We start from the raw sequence: 25,082 nt of genomic DNA, 5'->3' as shown, positions 1-25,082 counted from the left end.
CCATTGATTCATTCCCCCAAATCATTGATAGAGACATCTTTATCAATAGTATTTGAAATAATATTGGAAATAAGTTTTTAAGAAGGCCCCCCACCCAAAAATCTAACCGGAAAAGACATTAGTGATAACACATGTTTAGAAAAAACATTAGTGATAACACATGTGTTAATTTGATACTTCTTGATAAGCCTAACATTGCTACTTTTCCATGTGTAGAAAAGACATGTTAGGCTTATCACTAATGTCTTTTCTACACATGGAAAAGTAGCAATGTTAGGCTTATCAAGAAGTATCAAATTAACACATGTTTGAATATTAAATGTTAAATCATATTTGAATTATATTATTGATAATTCTAAAATATAATTAGAAGAAAAACATAATTTATTATTTTGTTGATAAATCTATAGGATAAATCATAATTAATAAATTCACAAATCCTAATATATATTCCTAAACCAAGAGATAAATCTCTCAAATCCGAAGAATTAAAAGAGATATTACGAGAAAGGGAGAAACTTAAGTCATAAGTAAAAATACCATTTAGAATAAATATAAGGTGCAAAAAAAGCTTTCCACCATATTTCCCTCCTTTGAGATAAAACTACCTATCCTTTGAGATAAAACTACGTAGATCTTTATTACTCTTAAGAATACATAAGAGTGAGCAACTTCTTACCTAAAAAACTCAAACCATTTTGGAGTCCTGGTTTTACCACGACTCAACATTTTCAAACTACAATTGACACTTGTAGTAATTCTATAGATTACAAAAAAAAGGGCTAGTTTTAGAACCGACATAATGTTTCAACCCAATTCAACTTTTACATGGTTCAAGTTTGAAGACAAAAATGATTAAAGGTGGTACATGGTTCAACCCATAAGATAAATTTTAATAAAGATGGTAAATTAACACCATAAAGTGATATCAACTCTTTCATAAGACTAGTGATCCAAATAGTAGAAATGACAATCTTATTTTATTTTTGGAAGAGCATTCTAGATGCTATAGCAGATGATTGGATATTATATCTACTTGAAGAATTCCATAACCCAGAACTCATAGACGAAACATTTATATGAAATGCCACTGAATCCAGCACCTTTTGCTAGTGTCATGAACTCATATTCACTTCTTTCTTTCCCTCCTGGGTTTGTTGTCATCATGAGAACATCAAATTGAGAAATACTCTTCACTGTATCTGTTGTCTCTGGTTCAAATGGAAGAACTCCTTCCACAACAATCACTTTACCATTATCAGGAATAGCAGCATAGCAATTCTTCAACACTTTCAAGCAGTCTTCATCACTCCAGTCATGAAGTACACACTATAAAATTAAGATCAACAAAGGCATAGTTAAATTAGTTCACCTAAGTTTATTAATTGCAAAAAATGGGCATGTTAAAGTAACAACCTTCATCAAAATGGCATCTCCTTGTGGTACATTTTCGAACATATTTCCTCCCACATGTTCAACACCTGCATATATAATTTTCAAACATAATTTGTACGAGTCTCTCATCTATTGAGGTATAAAGGAGAGGATAGATCTACAAGCGAATATAGGTTGTTTCCAAGATTTTAATCATAACCTCGATATTACAGGGCAAACAACATTGTCGTTGCATCACCCTATGAAATATAACTATGTACTGCATATAAGTCACCTCTTACCATTTTCATGTTATAACTAAGTAGTGCATAATATAACACAAATTAATAGTCACTTTTTTCCCATAACAAGCATCTTAGATATATAAACAAGAGATGTTATACCTGGATATGGAGAGGCATGTTCTATGACCTGAGGCAAGTCAAAATTGATACCCTGAATGTGAGGGTATTTAGATGTAATTATGTTAAGGGTGACACCAAGACCACCACCAACGTCAATAAGCTTATTGATATGCTCAAACCCCTTGTAAGATTCAACAATCTTATTCATAACTAAAGTGGCACGATTGATCATTGCTATATTGAAAAGGTGATTGAAGCTTAAGTTCGAATTGGCATACTGGAAGACGTGTTTGCCATGGACCCTGTTGAATGGAATACCTCCTTCCAAAATTGCATCCTTTAGTTCGTACCTTACAAGTTAGAATGGATGTACAAGCTTTTGTTTCAGTAGCTAGAAGGACCAAATAAGATAACTCTAGTTTATTTGATTTACATATAGTTTTTGAAAAGTTCTAATGTAAACAAATTGAGAGATGACAAAATGAATCTGATACACTAACTTATGAAACATGTTCACATATCATTATACTGTGTTTCTTCTCTGTGTTTTCCCACAACTAAAATAGAAAAAAAGATGGGCGTTGTTTATTTTGTCTAGGAACACAGATTTCATCAATGAGACAATCAATTCCAAGTTGGATAAGATTGGCACAACTTTTTCTTAAAGCATTTAAGGCAATTGTATGCTCAAAATTGGAACTTGAGATGACTAATAAGGTTGGATTAAGTGATTAGCCACTATTAGTTGATCTGAATGTTCTGGTACTTAAGTGTTGTTTGATAAGTGTTAGTGATGTTTTTCCATATGAACATAACATATACTGTAAAAAAACATGTCTATCACATTTATTAAATGAAATGATATATGATGTCTTAAACCATGTCTTAAATTTTGTCTCGCATTAATGAAAATATGTCATGTGAATTAAAAAATTTAAACCTTCATTATTTTTTGGTTTATACTTCATTATCATTGGTTCAGGACATAATTTGGGATAAAATTTAGAAGAATAAATCTTTGTTCCTAGTTACATATATATGTAAAATATTCACATGGTAATGACAAGAAGTAGATAAAAACTTACCAACTTTCAAGAACGGCCTTGTCCTGAGTCAACACCATCAAAGGTCCCAATGACCCATCATCACCACTGGAAACAAAGTATTTGGTCACAGGGGCCATGGAATAGAGCCTCTGCAAATGTGGAGGAGGACCATTTTCATCATCAATCACAGTACAATCAACAATGGAATGATTTGCAAGGAGCCTTAGAATACGGTCTAGCATTGTTGCTGCATCAGGATTCTTGCATGAAAACTCTTCAGCAATGTCCTTAGCAGAGAGCTTGGCACCTGCACCTGCTTTGTTTATGATGTCAAATACGCCAAGCTCAATGGCTGATTTCGTCGCCATTGAAACCACACTAGAGTTTACCAGCTGCATAGCATAGGTGAAGCTTTTTTCTTCCACCGTGATTATTTTGTGGTTAAATTGTTCCTCTTTAGGATCAACATGTGAAAGTGCAACATTGGTTTGTTCTACTTTTTCCATTAGGCCTTAGAAACGAAAGGGATCAGCAAAGCAATAACTAATTAGTGGTATCTGATTGTATATATTGTTCAGATTAAACACAATCATAGTTTGATTTTATTTTCTCTTCCATGTGAAAAATATAATAAAAAGTAGCATGTTTCACACTCCCATGTGAAAATAAGCAATTAAGGAAGTATATTTGGTGTCCCATAAATAATATCACAATTGATAATTGGTTAAACAAATATATTAAATTAAAAATTTAATAATTAAATATTTTTCTCATCAAATATAAAACAATTGTATACTGATTGGTAGACTTTTTGTGACAAAATATATCCACCCAACAATGAACGAGAGACAGATGGTGGGAAAAATATTAATCATCACCTTAATACTTTTATAATATTTCCACATGGTTATCATTCAAAATTAATATCTATGACACTATGTCATCACCAGTAGTTAATTTAAAGCAAAAACAAATTAATCTAATAAAACCTGTCTCGTAAATAATAATAAAAACAGGATTATTTGGGATGCAAGCAGTGCGGATCTTAACTTAAACTTTAGGAGGGACAATAATATTTAATTACACGTTAATTAATTATACATGTGATAAAATTTTCATTTATTTTCTTTTCAATATTAATCACTATGTTGTGTGCAATAGATTTATCTTCTATCTTCCTACCTAATTTTGTTTGGTTGTTTTCATTGTTGAAAATGATATTTATGTTAGCTGAACCACAATAGTTAAGATAAGACGAACAATTTGATAAAACAAGACATGACTAACAACATTTGTTTGAGAGTTTTTCAAACTTGAATGACTTAATAACACCAAGAATAAAATGTTGAAATTGACATCTCAAACTAATCTCTTCTCTTGCTCATTAAAATTCATAGCATATAATTGTTGGACAAAAATACATATATTATTAATATTAAATGAATTTTTATGATATATATTATCAATACATACATAATTTCTTTCATTATGTGTAAAGTATTTTCGAACTCAAATGAAGTCATATATTATAAGCAATATCATCATCTACACATGTAAAAGAATTAGATCCTTTTATGTATAATTTTTAGAATGACAAACAAGTTAGACTACATTTATTTATCAAGGTAGAAATTAAAGGAATATGTGAGCTTCAATGAGTTACTTCATAAAAATGTCGTTTGGGGTAGGTAAGTGGAGTGTGTGTTGTTTCAAAAAAGTGTATTAATCTATGTGTCACATGTTATGATTGGTTGAAAAAATGTACTTTATAATTTAAAAGTTTAATAATTAAATATTTTTCAAGTATCACATGGATAAATATATTTTATGGGACAACAAATATGTTCCGATATGCAAAAATTCAGGGGGGCAACAGCCCCGACCTGCCCCTATAATCATCCCCACTGGATGCAAGTAGTACAATGATTTTATCATATCTAAGTTGATTGATAATGACTTTCTTTAATTATATTAATGGTCTAAGAGACAAGTGGAGAATCTATCCCAAGATTTTTTCAAAATTTCAAAAAAAACTTAGAAACAGCACATAGTCCTATATGACTTTTTAGCCATGAAGAAATTTTTTGTCATCATCAAAAAAATTATCATCATCAAATCATCACTTCAGGTCTATGAGGCTTCACCATGTTTAATATCATGGGAGTCTTCTCCTACTACACCTTTTATATAAGTTTCGATAATCCTCTCACTAAAATCTTATTTATTTTTCACCTTAAAAAATATTATATTACTCTTTCTAAAAAAAAATTCAATTATTTTTTAGTTATTAGAATAACAAAATGGAAAATATTCAAATATAACTTATCTTATTTCTCCATATTAACATGTACTCATGAAACCATGATATAATTATTTATGATTTGTTTATTTCTTGCATCAATTCTTTCTTTGTGATTGATTAATTTTAATAAGGTCAATATTGAAGTAGGTATATTCTCTATATGTTACTCTTAATTTTGTTGTCTCTACTTTTCATTTGTTTATATTTACAATGTTTCTTTAAAAAAAATAGTTCTATCAATCTCAAGCTCACATCATTTTCATTCTATATTTGAGAGAGCAGGAAAAATAACTTCATCCTCAAATTTTTATTCTTCTAAGCTTAAAATATGGTGAGTGTTTTGCAAGAGTTTGTAAGGAGCTAGTTTTTGCTAATGATTATCAAGAATCTCTTATGATTAGCAACAACATAAAATGAAGCACATAAGAATAAGTAATTAAGTTTATGATTCTCTTATCTTCATCCCTTATATGGCGATTAATTTAACAAAACATGAATTTGTTGAAAAATTCTAATCACCTTTGAGCATTTAGAATTGATTGTGTGGACTTGAAATTGTTTTTTGTTTCCCACACCAAATGTTGACAGAAATCTATGATATTTAGATTGGTAGCAAATTTAAGAAACGTTTTCAATTGCAGTGGTTAACAAATGCCCTTTAAGGGAGTTAAAAATGGAAAATTGTATTCATAGGGAGAAGTCTTCATTCATAAGATAAATTTTAACCAAAGATGATAAATTAACACCATAAAATGATACCAAGCTCTTTTATAAGACTAGTGGTCCAAGTAGTAGAAATGACAATCTTATTTTATTTTTGGAAGAGCATTCTAGATGCTATAGCAGATGATTGGATATTATATCTACTTGAAGAATTCCATAACCCAGACATCATAGACAAAGCATTTATATTTAATGCCACTGAATCCAGCACCTTTTGCTAGTGTCATGAACTCATATTCACTTCTCTCTTTCCCTCCTGGGTTTGTTGTCATCATGAGAACATCAAATTGAGAAATGCTCCTCACTGCATCAGTTGTCTCAGGTTCAAATGGAAGAACTCCCTCCACAACAATCAGTATACCATTATCAGGAATAGCTGCATAGCAGTTCTTCAACACTTTCAAGCAGTCTTCATCACTCCAATCATGGAGTACACACTATAAAATTAAGATCAACAAAGGAATAGTTAAATTAATTCACCTAAGTTTATTAATTAATTGCTAAAAATGGGCATTCTAAAGTAACAACCTTCATCAAAATGGCATCTCCTTGTGGTACATTATCGAACATATTTCCTCCCACATGTTCAACACCTGCATACATAATTTGGAAATATAAGTTCAACTAGTGCGGTCTAATATACGAGTCTACCATCTATTGGGTACCCTTGTAAACGAATAGACTATCCCAGGATTTGAACCGTGAACTCAATGTTACACGACAAATATAAACAAGAGATCTTATATTCTTATACCTGGGTAGGGAAAGGCACGTTCTATGACCTGAGGTAAGTCAAAATTGATACCCTTAATGTGAGGGTATTTAGAAGTGATTATGTTAAGGGTGACACCAAGACTACCACCAACGTCAATCAGCTTATTGAAATGCTCAAACCCATTGTAAGATTCAAGAATCTTATTCATAAGTAAAGTGGCACGATTGGTCATTGCTATATTGAAAAGGTGATTGAAGCTTGAGTCCAAATTGGCATACTGGAAGACGTGTTTGCCATGGACCCTGTTGAATGGAATACCTCCTTCCAAAACTGCATCCTTTAGTTGGTACCTTGAAAGTTAGAATGGATGCACAAGCTTTTTAGTAGCTAAAAGGATCAAATAAGACAACTCTAGTTTATTTGATTTACATATAGTTTTCGAAAAGTTCTGATGTAAACAAATTGTGAGATGACAAAATGAATTTGATGCACTAGCTTATGAAACATTTTCACATATCATTATCCTGTGTTTTCCCACAAAACTAAAATAGCCATCATTCAAAAGCAATGGGCTCTTATCTTTAGAATTTGTTCATTAAGAAAAAAACATAGGCGTTGTTAATCTTGTCTAGGAACATAGATATAGTCAATGAGACGCAATCATTTCTGTGTTACATAAGATTGGTGAAACTTTTTTAAAGCATTTAAGGGTCCATTTGCGAGTTGGATTTTGAAGGAAAATGAAAGGTTACAGAATCACGAAATACCCTTATGAGATGACTTTAAAGTTTTTCATTTCTTTTCTCTCCAAAACCTAACTTCCGAACAGATTATAAGACAATTATATGCTCAAAATTCGAACTTGAGATCACTAATTAAGTTGGATTAAGTTATAAGCCACTAGCCCACTATTAGTTTATCTGTGTGCTCTGGTACTTAAGTGTTGTTTTATAGTGTTTGTAATGTTTTTTCATACGAACATAACATATACAAGCTTGTAAAAAAATATGTGTTATGTTATAATAAAATGTTCACATGCTGTGACAATGACAAGAAGTAGATAATAACTGACCAACTTTCAAGGAGGGCCTTGTCCTGAGTCAACAACAACAAAGGTCCCAATGAGCCACCACCACCATTGGAAACAAAGTATTTGGTCACAGGGGCCACGGAATAGAGCCTCAACAAATGTGGAGGAGGACCATTTTCATCATCAATCACAGTACAATCAACAATGGAATGATTTGCAAGGAGCCTTAGAATACGGTCTAGCATTGTTGCTGCATCAGGATTCTTGCATGAAAACTCTTCAGCAATGTCCTTAGCAGAGAGCTTGGCACCTGCACCTGCTTTGTTTATGATGTCAAAAACACCAAGCTCAATGGTTGATTGCAAGGCCATTGAAAGAACACTAGAGTTTACTAGCTGCATAGCATAGGTGAAGCTTTTTTCTTCTTCCACTATAGTTTTTTTATGGTTAAGTTGTTTGTCTTTAGGATCAATATGTGCAAGTGCACCATTGGTTTGTTCTACTTTTTCCATTAGGCCTTAGAAACCAAAGGGATCAACAAAGCAATAACTAATAAGGATGTTTGTGTGACTTGGTGCTTAACAAAAGTGGCATGTGTTTATATATATGGTTCAGATTGAACACAATCACAGTTTGTTTTTATTTTCTCTTCCATGTGAAAATTAAAAAGTGGCATGTTTCATGCTCCCATGTTAAAATAGGCAATGAACGAGAGAAAAATGCAGGGAAAAATACAAATCATAAACTTTATACTCTTATAATATTTCCACATGGTTATCATTCAAAATTAATATCTATGACACTATGTCATCATTAGGAGTTAATTTCAATCAAAAACACATTTTCAATCTAATAAAACACGTCTTATAAAAAACAGGATTATTTGCAATCCAAGTGAAGTAGGACAATAATTTATTTTATATCTAAGTTGATTGATAGTGGTTTTCTTTAATTATATTAATGGTCACTGGCTGAGCTTGTTAAAGACAAGTGAAGTACCTACCCAAGATGTTTTCAAAATTACAACAAAAACTTAAAAACAACACATAGTCGTATATGACTTTTTAGGCATGAAGAAATTTTTTATTATCATTAGAAATTATTGCTCACTTCGCCATATGTAATATTATGTGACCCTTCTTCTACTACACATATTATATACTTTTCATAACTCTATCGTTCAAACCTTATTTGCTTTTCACCTTAAAAATGTTATATTACTCTTTCTAAAAAATGTCCTTCAATTATCTTTTTACTTATTTGAATAATCAAATGGAAAATATTTAAATATAACATATCTCATTTCTTCATAGGCACATTAACATGTACTCATGAAGTCATGACATAATTATTTATGATTTGTTTATTTCTTACATTAATTTATTGGGATTGATTAATTTTAGTGGGGTCAATATTGAAATAGATATCTTCTCTATATGTTCCTCTTAATTAGTTGTCTCTATCTTTTCATTTGTTTATATTTATAATGTTTCTTTTAAAAAATAGTTCCATCAATCTCATGCTCACATCATTTTCATTATATATTGGAGAGAGTAGGAAAAATAAATTTGTCCTCAAATTTATATTCTTTTTAAGTTTAAAATGTGGTGAGTGTTTTACAAGAGTTTATAAGGAGCTTGATTTTGCTTATGATTATCAAGGATCTCTTATAAGCTTTATTATTTTAAATTTTTGATTATTTTCCTTAAAAAATATTCATCTTTCCTTTAAAATTTATGTATGGTTTCATATATTGATACTAATTATGATTTTAGTTTCAGTTTATAAACGGTGAGATTATAAACTATGAGATAGTAATATGTTACGTTTGGGTATCTTATCTGAAAATTGAATATAAATTAAGTTGTTTTATTTGGGTAAGTTGAAAATATTATTATTTTTATATAGTAAATTACAGAAAATGGTAAGTTAAAACTATTGTTTTTTACATAGTAAATTATAAAAAATGGTATGAGATTATTTGTTTATGTTATGATTATTTTATTTATTTTTTACATTTTTTTTAAATATACATTTTTTTAATATTTATCATCATATATATTTTTAATATAATTTTTAAATTTTTAATATTGCATAACAAGGGCTAAAAAAATATAAAAATAAAATAAAATATAAAAATAGATATCAATATTAAAAACAACATGAGTCACAAATAAATAGAAGTTGTTAAACTTGAATTACACAATTCACAAAATAAATAATACACAAATGTCAAGTTTTATAATGGAGTATAATGGGAAGTGAAAACTTTAGAGAGAAAAAATAAGCTAACCCAAAATAAATCCAACCCATGATTTTGGAAGCATGAGGTTATTTTTCTTATGTTGTGATTTTTTTAGTTGTTTTTTTACATATTTTTTAATATTTATCATCATATATGTATTTTATTCAAAGACATATATTTTATAAATATAAATTTTTTATATCATCCTAATATTTTTTGTAATTTTTATTACTTCATTACAAAGGCTAAAAAATTAAAACAAACGACTATAAAACTAATATCAATATTTAAAAGCAACATGATATTCAGTTATAATATCGAGTTTGGTAGAAGTGCAAAAAAATGTTTGTGCAGTGGAAGCGATCGTTGCGCATAAGGATCACAAACTCTAGCCACAAGCAATCAAATAATGTGCATAGAATAAATAGAAGACAATAAACAAGAGAATTTGTTAACGGGGTTCGACCAATTGTGCCTACGTCCCCGGGAGCTCTGAGCGGCTACCAAGATATTATCTGAGCGACTACCAAGATATTATTAGAGAATAAGGATTACAAATCCTAGCACACTCATGGGCCCACCTATCCATGGGGTGTTTCTATTTGGTGCTTATATCTGGTGCATATTATAACAAGGACTTGAGTCCAATATATAACATTGATATTCTACTCTATTCTAATTCTAGGCAATGTGGGACTTCATATAATAACATATTTCAAACATCTCCAACAATCTTCACCTTGATTGAAATAGACGAATATCTCGCTCCTTTGGAAATCTACACAAGAATCTTCACCTTAGCGAATATATGACTCCACCTTGTTCAATATCTAATTCTCTTTAATTGCTCCCCTACAGCATAGACCTGTTGGGTATCCTTGAGGATGTTATCAAGAGCCTAGCTCTCCAAACTTGTAGTGCAGCTTCCCGTACCGCCATCAAATGGAACACGCTGCCTAACCAGTCTTTCGATATATAGGAACCTCTACACAAAAATTCACCAATAATCGTCCTCTTCAATACTCAGTCAAACTGAATCTTGGAGCTTCCTTGTAAAGACTCAATCACTATCATCATTGTCTACTCCAATAATCCTAGTTCAAAAGAACTATCATACTCCACCCTAAGGAGTATACCCACAGGATACACACTACGTCAATGCTAACTAATGTGTGGGTCACATCCTTGCATCTAAGCCAATATCCATGTCACACTTCTGCATCTTTACCAATGCTCGTGTTACAACTTGCATCAAAGCCAATGTCCACGTCACCCCTACATCAAAGTCAGCCATCGCCCTTGTGCTTTTGTAGATATGTTAACAATTAATATCTTTCACTATGATGTCTCACACACGCCATTACGATATTCTCTTTCTCATCTCCAATGAGAACATTCTCTCAACATCCAGATAAATATTGTCAGCATCTAACCCAACACCTCTGTCTCTATCTCCACCTTGATCCTAACCCGATACATGAACTTATGGGGTTCTGGATCAACACATACATCACCCACACTACAGTTCTGCTATATTTTCTTCTCCTTCAACTCATCTACTCTATCTTTGCCATTACCTTTGACGCACATTGTCTAGCCATCACACATTCTAGCCATCACACATTCACCTTCTTTAGTCATTATCTGATGTATAGGTTAAGAGTCATCTACCAATTGGCTCTGATACCAATTGTTGGTGCAGCGGAAGCGATCGTTGCGCCTACGTCCTCGGGAGCGCTGAGCAGTTACCAAGATATTATTAGAGAATAAGGATCACAAACACTAGCACACACATGCGCCCATCTACCCATGGGTGTTTCTATTTGGTGCTTATATATGATGCACATTATAACAAAGAACTTGAGTCCAATATATAACATTGATATTCTACTATATTCTAACTCTAGGCAATGTGGGACTTCATATAATAACATATTTCAAACATTCCTACAAGAAGAAGGAAGATAACCTTGAAATTAAGGATAAAATTGGAATTGGCATTTCAATAGAAAAATAAGTCATTTTTTAAATAAACTACCCATAATAGAGGAGCTTCCACTTTTGGCTTCTTTTCTCACAAAAATAAATTGAGTTTATAATTTAAATAGGTTGTCAAACATACTATGATGTAACTTTAAACTTATTTTAAAAAACAAAAACTACAAACTTTCATCTATACTAAACAAACACTATATAACTAACACAGTGTTGGTCTAGTAGTGACCTTAGTAGATTCTCAAAGTTGAAGGTTCAATTCCTATGAGCAATACTTGTTGAATGAGGCAACCATAAATCTTAAAAGAGATTAAGTGTTTACCAAAAAAAAAAGTTAGAGATACCTTGATATTACAAAAAAAACAAGTAGGCATATTTCATATTCGGAGAAAAAATAGAAGGAAAATATTTAAGTGTTACTCTCTACTCCTATAATAATTCGGCATCATTATCATTATAATTTAATATTTGTAACACTATACCATTAAGTAATTTCAAGCACAAACCGATCATTCAGTCTGGGTTCTTGACAATGCAACAAGTACCATTATATTCTTGGCATGCTTGACTGATGCAATTGTTATGTCATGCTAATTGTAGCTTTAAGTGTATTTATAAAATTTTCAATACAAAAAAGGTTTTTCAATTTGGTCTCCATAAAAAGTATTGAATCCTTTTAAATTTTAACTTTCTACTTAATGTTTTCTGTGTTAAGTTATTATGAGTGTATATCATCTTCATTTCATCCCAACATTTTTAGATGTACCATTAAAATTAATACTCTGTTTGATTTCAGAAAAAAATGGGAGGAAAGAAACAATAACCTTAAGTTGGTATAAATGGAGTAATATTTTAGTTATTTCGTATAAAAAGCAAATAATTTTAATTTGACTAATAATGTGTTATAATTTTTAGCTAATATGTTTGTTTTGGATGAATTTTTTATATACATGTGCGTTTAAAAAATGAAAATTTTGTGATAGATGAGGATAATTAAATCATATAAGAGGAGTGACTAAATATAAATTATTATAGTAATATTATGGAGTTAGTCTAGTGGTATATCGTTAGATCTATAGGATGAGTAAAATGTCAATAGTTTAATTCTTATAAGTGATAATTGTTGGGAGAGACACTCACGTATCAAAAATGATTAATTATTTACCAAATGATGAAGAAATACCTTTAATAATACCCAAAAAAAAAAAATAGAAACATTATGGAAAGTGGGAGAGAAAAATGGAAATTCAATATAAATTAATATAACCTAACCTTCAAGTAAATGAAAAAATTGCGTATCAATAAGGCATTGGTCTATTGTGTAAAATCTCATTGGATTCTCAAGATCGAATATTTCATTCATATGAGCAACATTTGTTGGGAGAAATACTGATGAACCTCAAAAGGGACTTACCCAAAAAAGTGAGAGGATATTCTTATAAAGTACCAAAATTGTATTATGAGGTTCTAAATTAAAAAAAAAAGTGGATGGCAGAAATAATCCATCTCTAAAGTCCAAATTCCTCCAACGATGTATTCCGTTCGGTTGTTAATGGAAAACATTTTGGAGTCCACCTAGCAATCTATTTTCCTTCCTATTTTTCTCCTGGACCAAACAATGGAAAACACTCACTTCCACCCATTTTTCTTCAATCTCAAATCCTTCCTTCCTTTTTCATCGATTCAAACACATGCTAACAGAACTTTCACAGCAAAAACTAGCACCTACTGGATCCTATTGATAAATCAAAATCCAATAGCATTAACTTCTTCAAGCCTATATATTCTGCAGCCCTACATAAGTTCAGGGCAAACTGGTTCCATCAATTACAATTGATAAGTAAATTTCGCAATTGTAACAAGATTTTTGCAGCCCTACATATTTGTATGTTTGAGTTTCATACAAATAAACAAACGATGATAAAGGGAGAAGACATGAGGACAATATCAATGGAAAGACATGATTACATAATTCACTTATTTACCTTAGTGTTCTACTATGTACTTTTGGGTACTATGAGGGAAATTTGTTATCACAGAATGTGTCTATGATTGGTCAATAAAATATTAAGATATTTGTGAAAGACAAATTTTATGTCTGATTATACCAATGCCTTAGCAAAATTGAAACTCAATTCCTTGAATATTGGTGTCATCGAGTATCACTCCCCACCTATTCTATTTAGGATGCCCAACTTCTTAATGATGGTGTAATGGGTGTTACTAACCCAGAGGCCCAGAAGGCCAGAACTATAAGTTTGTACTTTGTATCACATGACTTGTATGCCATTAATAGCAAACAATAAATCTAAGTTTTATTCATATTTAGTTATCACTGAATAAATTGGATACCATCCCATTTATTAATTAATATAAGTCACATGATGAATGATATTTGTCCAACTTATATTTGCAATTTTCCCTTTATAACTAGCTAATTGATCTAAGCCTTGAACATGTCCACGCAGGTTTCTTTTGAAAGTCCTCTGTTCCAAAACTTATCATAGTATTCTCTGTATGAAAACTTGGTGTATTGGGCAGGATGATCATGGTCTATGAGTGTGGGAGCAGGTCCAATTACTGCATCAGGTGATGGGCAATAGAAAGTTGGAATAGACATCCTCTCTTTCTCACAATTCACCAATGCTCTATGCAGCACACTCTTGTACCTATCATTGCTTATCACCTTCAAAATAACACCAACATGTGTTAATATGATTACAAACATGCACTGAGTGTGGAATTGAGATATACTGTTATCATGTATTATATACTGTCTCACGCCAATAAAAACATGACATGTCAATTAAATTTTATTATTATAAATGTTTTTGTTTTATTATCTTTGGTGTGAGAAATCTGGGACAACAAATCTTTATTTATAAGATTGTACTCTTTTCCCACAATTGATTTTATGTTTTTCATAACATTGGACTCACATACAATTTAACAACACTGTCCCACAAAATATTTAATAGTGATCCATATAGTTGTTGTAATCTTAAAACATGCACGATTGTACTTTTTTTTATGAGATATCTCACCATCACACCAGTGAGATTTAACCTTGAGATATTGATACTAGTTAAGTAAAGCTCTCCCAAAATAGTGATAGTAGAATTTGAACCTCACCTAGGGTCACCATCCATTCCTAGTTTCCTACTATAACCAACCACCATTTGGTAAATGTTATCTAAGTTAAAATTTAAAACAAATTATAAATATTTAGAAACTTATCTATTCATATTGTCTCAAATCATGTGAGACAATTAACATGATAGAATTTAAGCATGATTAAATTGAACAAAAATATGTTATCTCAGAACTTGTCTTATATGTTGTCTCAAACCAATAATAATGAACAAAAACAATAATAATAATGAATGCTTGTAAATTTTAATCGACATTACATATTTTTATTGGCCCGAGAGCATATGACACATGTTCGGTTCAATGTAATTACCTGAATTTGGTCCCCAATGTTGATAATAAAGGTGTTTGGTACAGGATTAACTGTTAACCAGTTTCCATCCTTGAGGACCTGCAATCCAGGCACATGATTTTGGAGAAGAATGGTAATGGCATTGGGGTCAGTATGTGCAGGCAAGCCATATGTTAGTTCTGGCTCAGGACATGGAGGGTAGTAGTTAATGGCCATGTGTTGCCCATGCTTGCCTAGTGCCTTATCTATGTAATCTTTCTCTAACCCCAAGCTCTCTGATATGGCCTCAACCAATGTCATTGATAACCTTCTCATGTTTCTGCTATACTCTGCAACATCTTCTCTGCACATCACAAATAAATTACAATTTTGATTTATCATATATAAAGAGTATTGTTTCATGAAGCAAAGTTCAGCTTGTTACAAATGTAAAATAGTACTGTTTAAGTATTTATTGGGAAATGTATCCTCTCCGGTATTCTGGAGAGTCCAGTGCTGGATAGGATGATGACATGTGGCCAAAATTTGTTTTTAACGACTATGATTATATGTTATAATCTATTAAAAATAAATAAAAACTCTTTAAAAAATTCTCAACCACATATTTCAGTACTGGAGATGAGTTGAACTCTATTTATTAAGTATTATAAACCCCACAGTGGGTCCAACTTGTACATGTAACCACATAGGAGTTTTATAACACAAAATTTCCTTTTTTAAAAAGAAAATATGTGATAGAAAGTAAGGAAATTTTGGTCACTATTGTTGTGGGAATGACTTGGACTAATTCACAATTAAGACTTTGTTAGCAATGAAATTAAAATAGGTAATTGAAGAGTTGATCTAGTCTGTGATATGAATATGTAATTCCTAATGCACTTCTCCGTAACATAGTGTTTTTGTTTAAAAAATAAAGCCAAAATATTAATACAAAGTTGTATTTAAGGAAAAGTTTATAAACACCACACAATTTTGTTATTCTCTAAATCTAAAAATATGCAAAAGGAGCCTCATATTTGGTAGGAGTGGGAAATAGTTTTTCACTATTCATAAACATCTCTTAATTTTGTACATAATTTAATTTCTAAACTAAAAATGTGTTAGAGGGACTTGGAACTCTATTTTGTATGAAACTTTTTCATCCAATTTTTAATAATTTAGACAACGAATAACAATTTCATATTTGACATAGAGTTTATGTTTCTTTTTATAAATTATGAAAAATCAGGGATTAAGTGGCAAATACAAAACTCTTTAGAGTTTTATTTGGAATTGCTAAAACCATTATATATATAAATATGAGTTAGTATAAAAACTTATTCACAGTAAATGTATTATTTACTTTTCATTTTAAAAGTCAATTATTATTAAATATGAGTGATGAATGATGCACTGTAATAAACTCTTACATTATTGGTACATACATTATATTTTCTCTATAATATTAGTGTGTACAAGCACTTCGTGTCTGCCGGTCAATATTATATGCTACTACGTATTTAATTTTTATATATTTTATTTTTTATAATTAGAATATATTTGTTGTATTCGGTGTACTTTATATTATAATTTTTGTATGTTTATGATAATATTTAGTTTAAAGTGAGAGATGTGGTTAATTAATATGTAGGTGGTGGTTAATTAGGATTATATGATTTTTTGTAAAAATTAAATAATATGAAGGACAAAATAGGAAGTAAATATTACATTATATTTTGTCTATATAGTATTTTATATAAATAAAGTAAAATATCTATGTTTTTCACTAATACATAATGTTGACTAAATAAGACTGATGAATGATACCATTACAGCCTAAAAATTCTTAAAATATTGGTAAATACGTTTTCTCGTATATATATATTAAATTGTGAAATCAACAATCAAACCTTGGATATGTTTGTATAAGGTGACATTTGTCTAAAAGTACACATTATATAAATAAACACCCTTGAAAATTGAAATCTTGAAAGTAAAAGAGAAATAAAAGAAGGAAAAACAGTGATTCATTGACACACTTAATTATCCATTTTGGAACCTGAAAGATGGAGGGTTGGTTGGCCATTCCTTAACGTAATCCTCAAGAGGATGGCAGTGAAGTCTCAAGAAGTCCCTCCAGTTCGAAACTTTCTCAGTCTTCACATTGAAACTGGTCGAGAGCCTCGTTGTCTTTGATGAGTCCTCTGAGTAATTCTTCAACCTCTCACTCTCTGCCAAATCAAAAAATTCTTTTGACACTTTCACCATCTTGTCAACCACATCCTCTGGAACTCCATGATTTACAACCTTAAAAAAACCATACAAACAATTATAAGATCAAAGATTATAATATGTAATACAATGAAAAGGGTATGTATGGTTTAATTTGTACATACTTGAAAAAAGCCATAATTTTGACAAGCTTGGGCAATATTTTGAATGATTTCAGAACGGTTAGAGACATGAAGACCATGAAGATCAATAATGGGAATAGAAGAAGCATTAAAGGATTGAAATTGTTGAAGATTTGGACGGTCATGGACGGGCCTAATGAAATTAGAGGGGACATGATCCACGGTGGAGGCAAGGTCTGCTATGAGGAGCTTAGAGGCAGTGATGGACATTGTAGAATAATTCAACTATATATTGATAACTAGCTAGCTTCTATGGTATTGCATTAGATATTGTTTATATGGTGAGTACTTGAAAATTCATGATGCTGGAAACTTGTATTTATAAACATGGGTTACATACTTACATGTGGACTGTGTAGAGTTTCAGTAATCAAGCACACGCTATTGTATAGGCTTACGTAAATGGCATGACCTCATTGTGAAAACTCACTGATGACGTAGCATACATGTACATACTAATAATGACAATTTTTTTTGAAACACTTGTACATCGTCTATAATGTTGAGTTGAGTAATGACTTATCATCTTACTAAATACTCATATTCACACTAAAATAATATAGGTTACTTATAATATATGTCATTTTTTTTTGTAAGTAGGATAATTTATAAAAAGAGTTAGTAAGATGATAAATTATTTCTTTATTGGTGTAGCATGGAAAGTTTACTTGTCAAAATGTTCCATCTAGTCATTTGAATGTTACCACAAGTTGATGGCCACCCATATCAAACTTGCAAGTATACTCTTTCATAGTATTGGAAATAAGATGGATATAACTTTGGTAACTTAAAATTATTACATTTAAAATTAATTTAGCATTTAAACTGTTAATTTTTCTAGGATACATGTCATGATCTTCACTTAATATTGGTAGAGATGACAAAATGGGTCACCCAGTCTCTTTTATCCATGCATGCAAATGCTCACAAAAATTTAAGTCGATGCAGGTACGCCTGCTCATTTTAAAACGAGCTAATGGGCATGTGGACGGCCTGCGGGCATCGGTGAATAATTTAAAAATTAATATAATAAAAATAAAAAAAAATTAAATAAAGTAGTTAAAAGAGAACAAAATTTTAAAAATACTTTGATATTCTACATTAAGTTGATTAAATCATATTACAATACAATATTTTGAGACATTAAATAATATATCATAATTTATTAAAAAAATTCTTCTTTTTTCCTTACATTATACCCGCAGGCTACCCGCATTGTCTACTACAAATGCCCCTAGGCTTCATGGACAAACGTGTATGGCAAAACAGGCAAACAAATAAATTTTACATACCTTACCTGCAAAAAATTACAGACTATGCGAGTGGGCCCACATACAATGCCCATTTTGCTATCTATAAATAATAGACCCTTTTGTACTAAGACAAAGATTTCATGTTCCAAATGGTGTCCTAGAGTAATTAAAACATGGCATATCAATTAAAAAATTAAATCATTCATTATTTTTTTCTCCTTTAATATCATTAATCCGAGATATAATTTAGGACATATTTAAGATAACAAATGATTATTCACTAAAGAGGATATGCTTTACACTTTGTTGGATTTCTCATTCCATCGGTATTATTAAATATTAATAGGAGACACACGTTATTAGAGTATTTTAATAATTTCAGATCAAATAATGACCCTATGAAGGGTATTGAGTTAATGTTTGAATTAACGAGTCAATAATTAGATTTACTCAGTCAGTTTACATTAATAATTCTCAAAAATCATAATATTAACTAATATTATTTAATAATTCTATATTTTAAATTTAAAAATATTATCATAAGTGAAAAACATCATTAGTCAACCTAGGTTATATGCTTTAAAATTTAATTGAATAATTAAGGTTTTATTAGGCCTTGTTTGGGAGTGAGGGTTTGGAGGGGAAGGAAAGGGATGGCTTTGAAAAGCCTTCCCCTTGTTTGGGAGTTAAATCAAGGAGGGGGGAAGGTTTTGAAGGGTTTCTCAAACCCTCCAAAACCCTCCATATGTCTATTTTTAAAGTTTCCCCAATTTGGGGTTTTTTGGAGATAAATTGTCAAAATAGCTAAATATGTTTAGTAATAATATATAATATATATTATTGTCTATTTCTCATTGTTATTTACATTTTTAAGGGAAAATAAAAAAATATTCTTACATTATCGTTAGTTTACCATCCTTCATCTAAATTTCATACTCCCAAACAAGGGAGAGAGTTTCCTTCATTTTCCTTTCCCTTCCTCCCCTTCTTAACCCTTTGATCTCCCTCCTTCCCTTTCTCTCCTAACTCCCAAACAAAGCCTTAGAGTACAACCTAACAAATAAAAAGATATAACTATAAATAAGTTCAAATGACTATTTTTCACGTCAAAAGATATCATTTTGGTTGTTTTAAACACAATTATTGACTTGGCCACTAGTTTGATATCTAAGTCATGGATTTTAAACTTAAACCTAGTAAATTGAACGAAATCATTCCAATTTTGATACAAAACTTATTAAATGAAAGACTCACACATAAACATATATATTCAATCCAATAATCAACATATATAACATGTTGACGTAGATCTAATATTATTGTCTAAGTAGAAATGCCAACAACATTATTAAAGAAAGGGTTGCATTGATAATTTTTATATTATTTTTAAGATACAATTTTATTTTGTTTCTTATCTCCCAAATTCAACAATATATTATAATACTTTCAATTTTGAGATTTCTGAAAAGAGTTGGAGTTGTCTAAGTAGGAAACTGATATCCGATCCATGGCGTCTTATCTTTTGTTATTCTCACTTTGAGACCAATATATGTATTTCACAAAGTGATTCCCCTGCCAGACTTGCTCTTAGCAAACTTATGAAAGTCCTAATGAATAAATCTAAGATGGTTATCTCTGTGTTAGGTAGTGAGAGAGGGGAAGAGAGGTTATGAGGAGGAACCCTCTTTTTTGTTTGTCTTCTTTCTAGGTGTGAGAGCACACGGTGCTCCTCTCTGAATAGCGCCAAAAACAAGGTCCAATGTTTCCTTAGCTTGCGTGTTAGAATTAGCCATTGCATGTGATTGAGGGTTGAACCATAGACAATACCATCTTGCCATCTAGATTGTGGAATAGCCACAAGTATTTGTGGTGTAGGCATAGCTGAATTAAAGTCATTATTGGGATTGATAGCCCATGCAACCCATTTATCTATTGACGTGGTTCCTGTGTGTGAATGCTATGTCATGGCTTGGTCATAGGACCAGTGAAGATAAGATGTCAACTGAGGAAGATCACGGCGTGCTGCGAAAACCTTGTTTGCAATTAAGGTTTGTTGTATGCATCTCTGTGCTAATGTTGTCAAAGGAAGAGAACTCAATAAAGGGATTGCCAACACAAACCTTAACATCATCATCATTTAACTCATTTCCCTTGATCCAAAAAAATGTTCTTGGTAATTTTCGAATATGCTTGAAGGAGATCAAGCTTTCCAGATGGTGCTGTTTTTTTCCTGCTTTCGAGATGAGGAGAATGGGACAATTAAAAGGTTTGGAATTATTCGTCTCATTTCTATATCTATCCTCAAACTAATCAAAATATTTTATTTAATTCAAAAAATATTTTAAAAATATAAATTAATATTTCATATTATTTCTATTGTCATAGAGATCGAGTTCTTTTTAGACAGAAGATTATTGTTCCACTATGTCTATCAAGTACTAGGAGTTAGACTCCTCTCAAGTAATGGAGAGACAAATGACTTTTTCCTTTGTATTTTAAGGGTAAAAATGTAATATCTTTTTAAATAAAAGGGATATGAATGTCAATGTGTGTTGCATTTTCTTTACTTTTACATAACACTTGTCTCTCCATTAATGGAGATGAGTCTCACTCAAGTACTATCAAGATCAAAATATTATTTTTTTTAGTTTTTAATTTTATAAAAATAGGTCAAATAAAATTGGATGTTTATATTAATTTATCAAACAACATTATCACAGCTATATTTATATGTATGATTAATCTAAAAATTGATTTTGTGAATTTTCCACATGAAAACATGGTATTATTGCACAGCCATGGACAGTTATCTTTGACAAATTCAACCACTTGCCATTCTTCATGATCATTTCAAAGGGAACAGTTGATGTACTTAGCAACATACCTTGGGTTTGGTCGCTAATTGCAAGACAGCCAGCAAAATCAAAGATGAATATTATATAATATCTTCAAGAAAAAGTGTTGTATATTCTAACAAGGTTAATTAATTAAAAAAGTACTCATTTTTTGGTATTAATAGAAAATTACTCATTTAAAAACATAAAGTCTTCCTGATATTATTTTTGTTTTCTTTCAAATCCTCCACAAAGAAGATAGGGCTCCAATCAGATAAAATTATTACTAACAGCAAAGGTCTGCCCGATTAAAATATTTAATGTAGTTACATTTTTAATGACTCTCACTCAAAATACCAACTCATCTACTCACTAGATGGTAAAGACTACTTGTTATCTAAGTTCACAAAACAATTCATTTTATTTTTCCTAAGTTGGAATACACCATCAATAATTTACAAGTTTTCATAACTCTATATCGGCCTAACTTTTTTCGGATCACGTTGGAGTAATCTATATTAATTAGTATGAAATTTTTTTATACTGTATTATTTATCTTTCGGATACAAACTAATCTCATTAAATGTGTGTAACTCCTCTCAATAAGTGTTATTCTCAGAAAAGAAATCATTGACTTTTTGGTTATCCTACAAATTTAGCAGGGTCTTACACCATTGCACCAACAGATTGTAACTACATTGAATATGAATATGAGTGGTTGAGCACATGGCTTTTGTTAACCCCATTTCCCAAAACTTTACTTATATTTTTTCTATTACTAAATGTATCATTTCATCTTTTTTCGGTAAGAAACTAATCTTTTTGGGATGTGTGACTGTTCTTCCAACAAATATTGCTATCCAAAGTCGAAATCTTGACATTTTGATCATCCTAAGAATCTAGCTAGTAAAACCTTATACCACTAAATCAACAGTTTATTATTACTTTAGTTTGACAATGGACTAAGTGAAGATAAAGGAGATAGATACAACTGTTTTTTGTTTATAGAAGAAAAAAAGATATTCACCCAAAATATATGAGTTCTATATATTGTTATTATTATATTATCAATAATTTATATTTAATTATTATTAACTCTTCAAAAAAATATTTTAAAAAGTAATCAAATTAGTAATATAATAATTATGTATAAATATTTTTACTAATAGTACATAGATATTACATTTTACTCATCTTATGCACATCATTTGGAAAGGGTTTTGATCAAAGTTGATTGTCCTTTTTTCCGAATGAAATGAAACAATTAAGTTATGCGTCCCAACCAATAGAGAGGGAAGTGTGTTGGGTTTGAGCTCCCTTCCTATGTGGAGAAAGATTCGGTTGGGCCAAAGCCCATTTGTCCCACCTAATATAATAGACAGGGGTCAGATGTGGCAAGAGGGTGAAGACAATTTATGCAAAAAGAGGCAATTGAAAAGTGTGAGAGAAGATAAGAAAACTCAACCCGCACGAACTCTGAGCAGCGTGGGAAACTCGCAACTGGGTCTTTGTTCACCATTGAATCGGGCTGAAATTTGGACAACAGATTTACAACTTATAGTACTTCATTTTGAACGGTTGGATCAGTGAGACGACGTCCGAGGTGGTAGAAATCGAGTTGTTACAACAGCTGTGTTTCTGGTTTTTCTTGTTCTCATTTTCAAGCTTGTTGCTCTGTTATATGCCGTATTGTTGAGCACATTTTGTGCTGTATTTTGGAGATACTCTTGTATTCCTATTTTGATTATAGTGGAGCTTGTTTGACTAGCTTTTGCCCGTGGTTTTTACTTCTCACTTTGGGAAGGTTTTCCACGTTAAAATTTTTGTGTCCCTTATGTGTTACTGCATTATTTGATATTGCTCCTCATAGATTCTAGCAAGTTTGGGAAATTATTATCCGTTGTATATACTCTGTTAGAGTTTATATTGTTATTGTGTTGAATTTTCTATCAGAGTATCATCAGATCTCCTTGGCGTTTGAGGTTATTTGACTTGCTTGAATGATGGAGGTAAATACATATAGATTGATATGTTTGAATGACACTAACTATCACTTGTGGAAAGGAAAAAATGAAAGATTTATTATTTGTGAAGAATTTGTATATTCCTGTGTTTGCTACTCAAAAGCCAGAGTCCAAGTTTGATGAAGATTGGAGTTTTCAACATCAACAAGTTTATGGTTTTATTCGACAGTATGTAGAAGACAATGTCTATAATCACATTGCTAATGAGGAAAATGCAAAATCTTTATGAATGAAAATTGAATCCTTGTATGCTTCTAAATCAGGGAATAATAAATTATACTTGTTGAATTCCTTGATGAATTTGAGGTACAAGGAGGGAACTTCTATTTCAGATCACTTGAATGATTTTCAAGGGGTCCTTGATCTTGATCAATTATCAGGAATGAGTATCAAGTTTGATGATGAAGTGTTGGGACTATGGCTACTTAATACTCTACCAGATTCTTGGGAAACATTTCGAGTTTCATTTACAAATTCAGCCCCCGATGGTATTGTCTCTTTGGAGAGTATAAAAGGAAGTATTCTTAATGAGGAGATGAGAAGGAAGGCACATGGTACTTCATCTCATTCTGAGGTGTTTGTCACTGAAAATAGAGGGAGAAGTCATAGAAAGGAACCGAAAAGTGATAGAGAAAATGGCAGAAGTAAGTCCAAGTCTAGATACAAGAATGTGTAATGTCACTATTGTCACAAAGCAGGTCACATACAGAAAAATTGTTTTCAATGGAAAAGGGAGAACAAAGACAAGAAGGGCAAACAGAACGAGAAGAATTATGGTGATGATAATCGTGTTACTACTGCTACTTGTGATGATCTTATTATTCTTCGTGACCATGATTTGGTTAATCTTGTATCAGATGAGAGTATATGGATAATTGATAGTGGTGCTACACTAAATGTTACACAAAGGAAGAAGTTCTTCACATCTTACACTTCTGGTGATTTTGGAGTGTTGAAGATGGGTAATGATGGTGTGTCAAAGGTATTTGATATTGGTGATATTTGTTTGCATACCAACATGGGAGTGCAGTTGTTTCTGAGAGGAGTTAAACATGTTCCAGATGTTCGTTTCAATTTGATCTCTGTGCATATGCTTAATGATGGTGGTTATGATAATCACTTTGGTTCTAGAAAATGGAAACTCACTAGAGGTAACTTGGTTGTGGTCAGAGGCAAGAAAATTTATAAACTGTATTGGACAAAAGCTTTGTTTGCTAAAGAAAGTGTGAATGCTCTAGATATGGAGGCTTTTTTGTGGCACCGCAGACTTAGTCATATTAGTGAAAAAAGGTTGAATTGTTTAGCCAAAAATGATGTACTTCCAGGATTGAAGAGCGCAGA

At 31.2% G+C, this 25,082-nt stretch overlaps 3 protein-coding genes across 3 annotated transcripts; all 3 read right to left on the bottom strand.

The window, feature by feature from the left end:
• On the bottom strand, window positions 879–3,302 carry LOC109359350 (anthranilate N-methyltransferase-like). Its single transcript, XM_019603978.1, has 4 exons — window positions 2,825–3,302; window positions 1,779–2,089; window positions 1,417–1,481; window positions 879–1,329 (listed from the first exon to the last, which is right to left on the bottom strand). Exons 1-4 carry the CDS (start codon window positions 3,289–3,291, stop codon window positions 1,033–1,035), a joined length of 1,140 nt encoding a protein of 379 aa, XP_019459523.1. The 5' UTR covers window positions 3,292–3,302; the 3' UTR covers window positions 879–1,032.
• LOC109359349 (caffeic acid 3-O-methyltransferase-like) lies at window positions 5,880–8,149 on the bottom strand. The gene is made up of 4 exons (XM_019603976.1): window positions 7,598–8,149; window positions 6,565–6,875; window positions 6,339–6,403; window positions 5,880–6,247 (listed from the first exon to the last, which is right to left on the bottom strand). Exons 1-4 carry the CDS (start codon window positions 8,065–8,067, stop codon window positions 5,951–5,953), a joined length of 1,143 nt encoding a protein of 380 aa, XP_019459521.1. The 5' UTR covers window positions 8,068–8,149; the 3' UTR covers window positions 5,880–5,950.
• LOC109359583 (protein DMR6-LIKE OXYGENASE 2-like) lies at window positions 14,109–17,903 on the bottom strand. The gene is made up of 4 exons (XM_019604283.1): window positions 17,613–17,903; window positions 17,276–17,523; window positions 15,259–15,580; window positions 14,109–14,481 (listed from the first exon to the last, which is right to left on the bottom strand). Exons 1-4 carry the CDS (start codon window positions 17,838–17,840, stop codon window positions 14,239–14,241), a joined length of 1,041 nt encoding a protein of 346 aa, XP_019459828.1. The 5' UTR covers window positions 17,841–17,903; the 3' UTR covers window positions 14,109–14,238.

This window comes from Lupinus angustifolius, chromosome LG11, assembly GCF_001865875.1.
Source record: "Lupinus angustifolius cultivar Tanjil chromosome LG11, LupAngTanjil_v1.0, whole genome shotgun sequence".
In the NCBI taxonomy this organism is placed as follows: Eukaryota; Viridiplantae; Streptophyta; class Magnoliopsida; order Fabales; family Fabaceae; genus Lupinus; species Lupinus angustifolius.
Note: the sequence above shows the minus strand (reverse complement) of the source record. Positions and strands in the feature narration are given on the sequence as shown.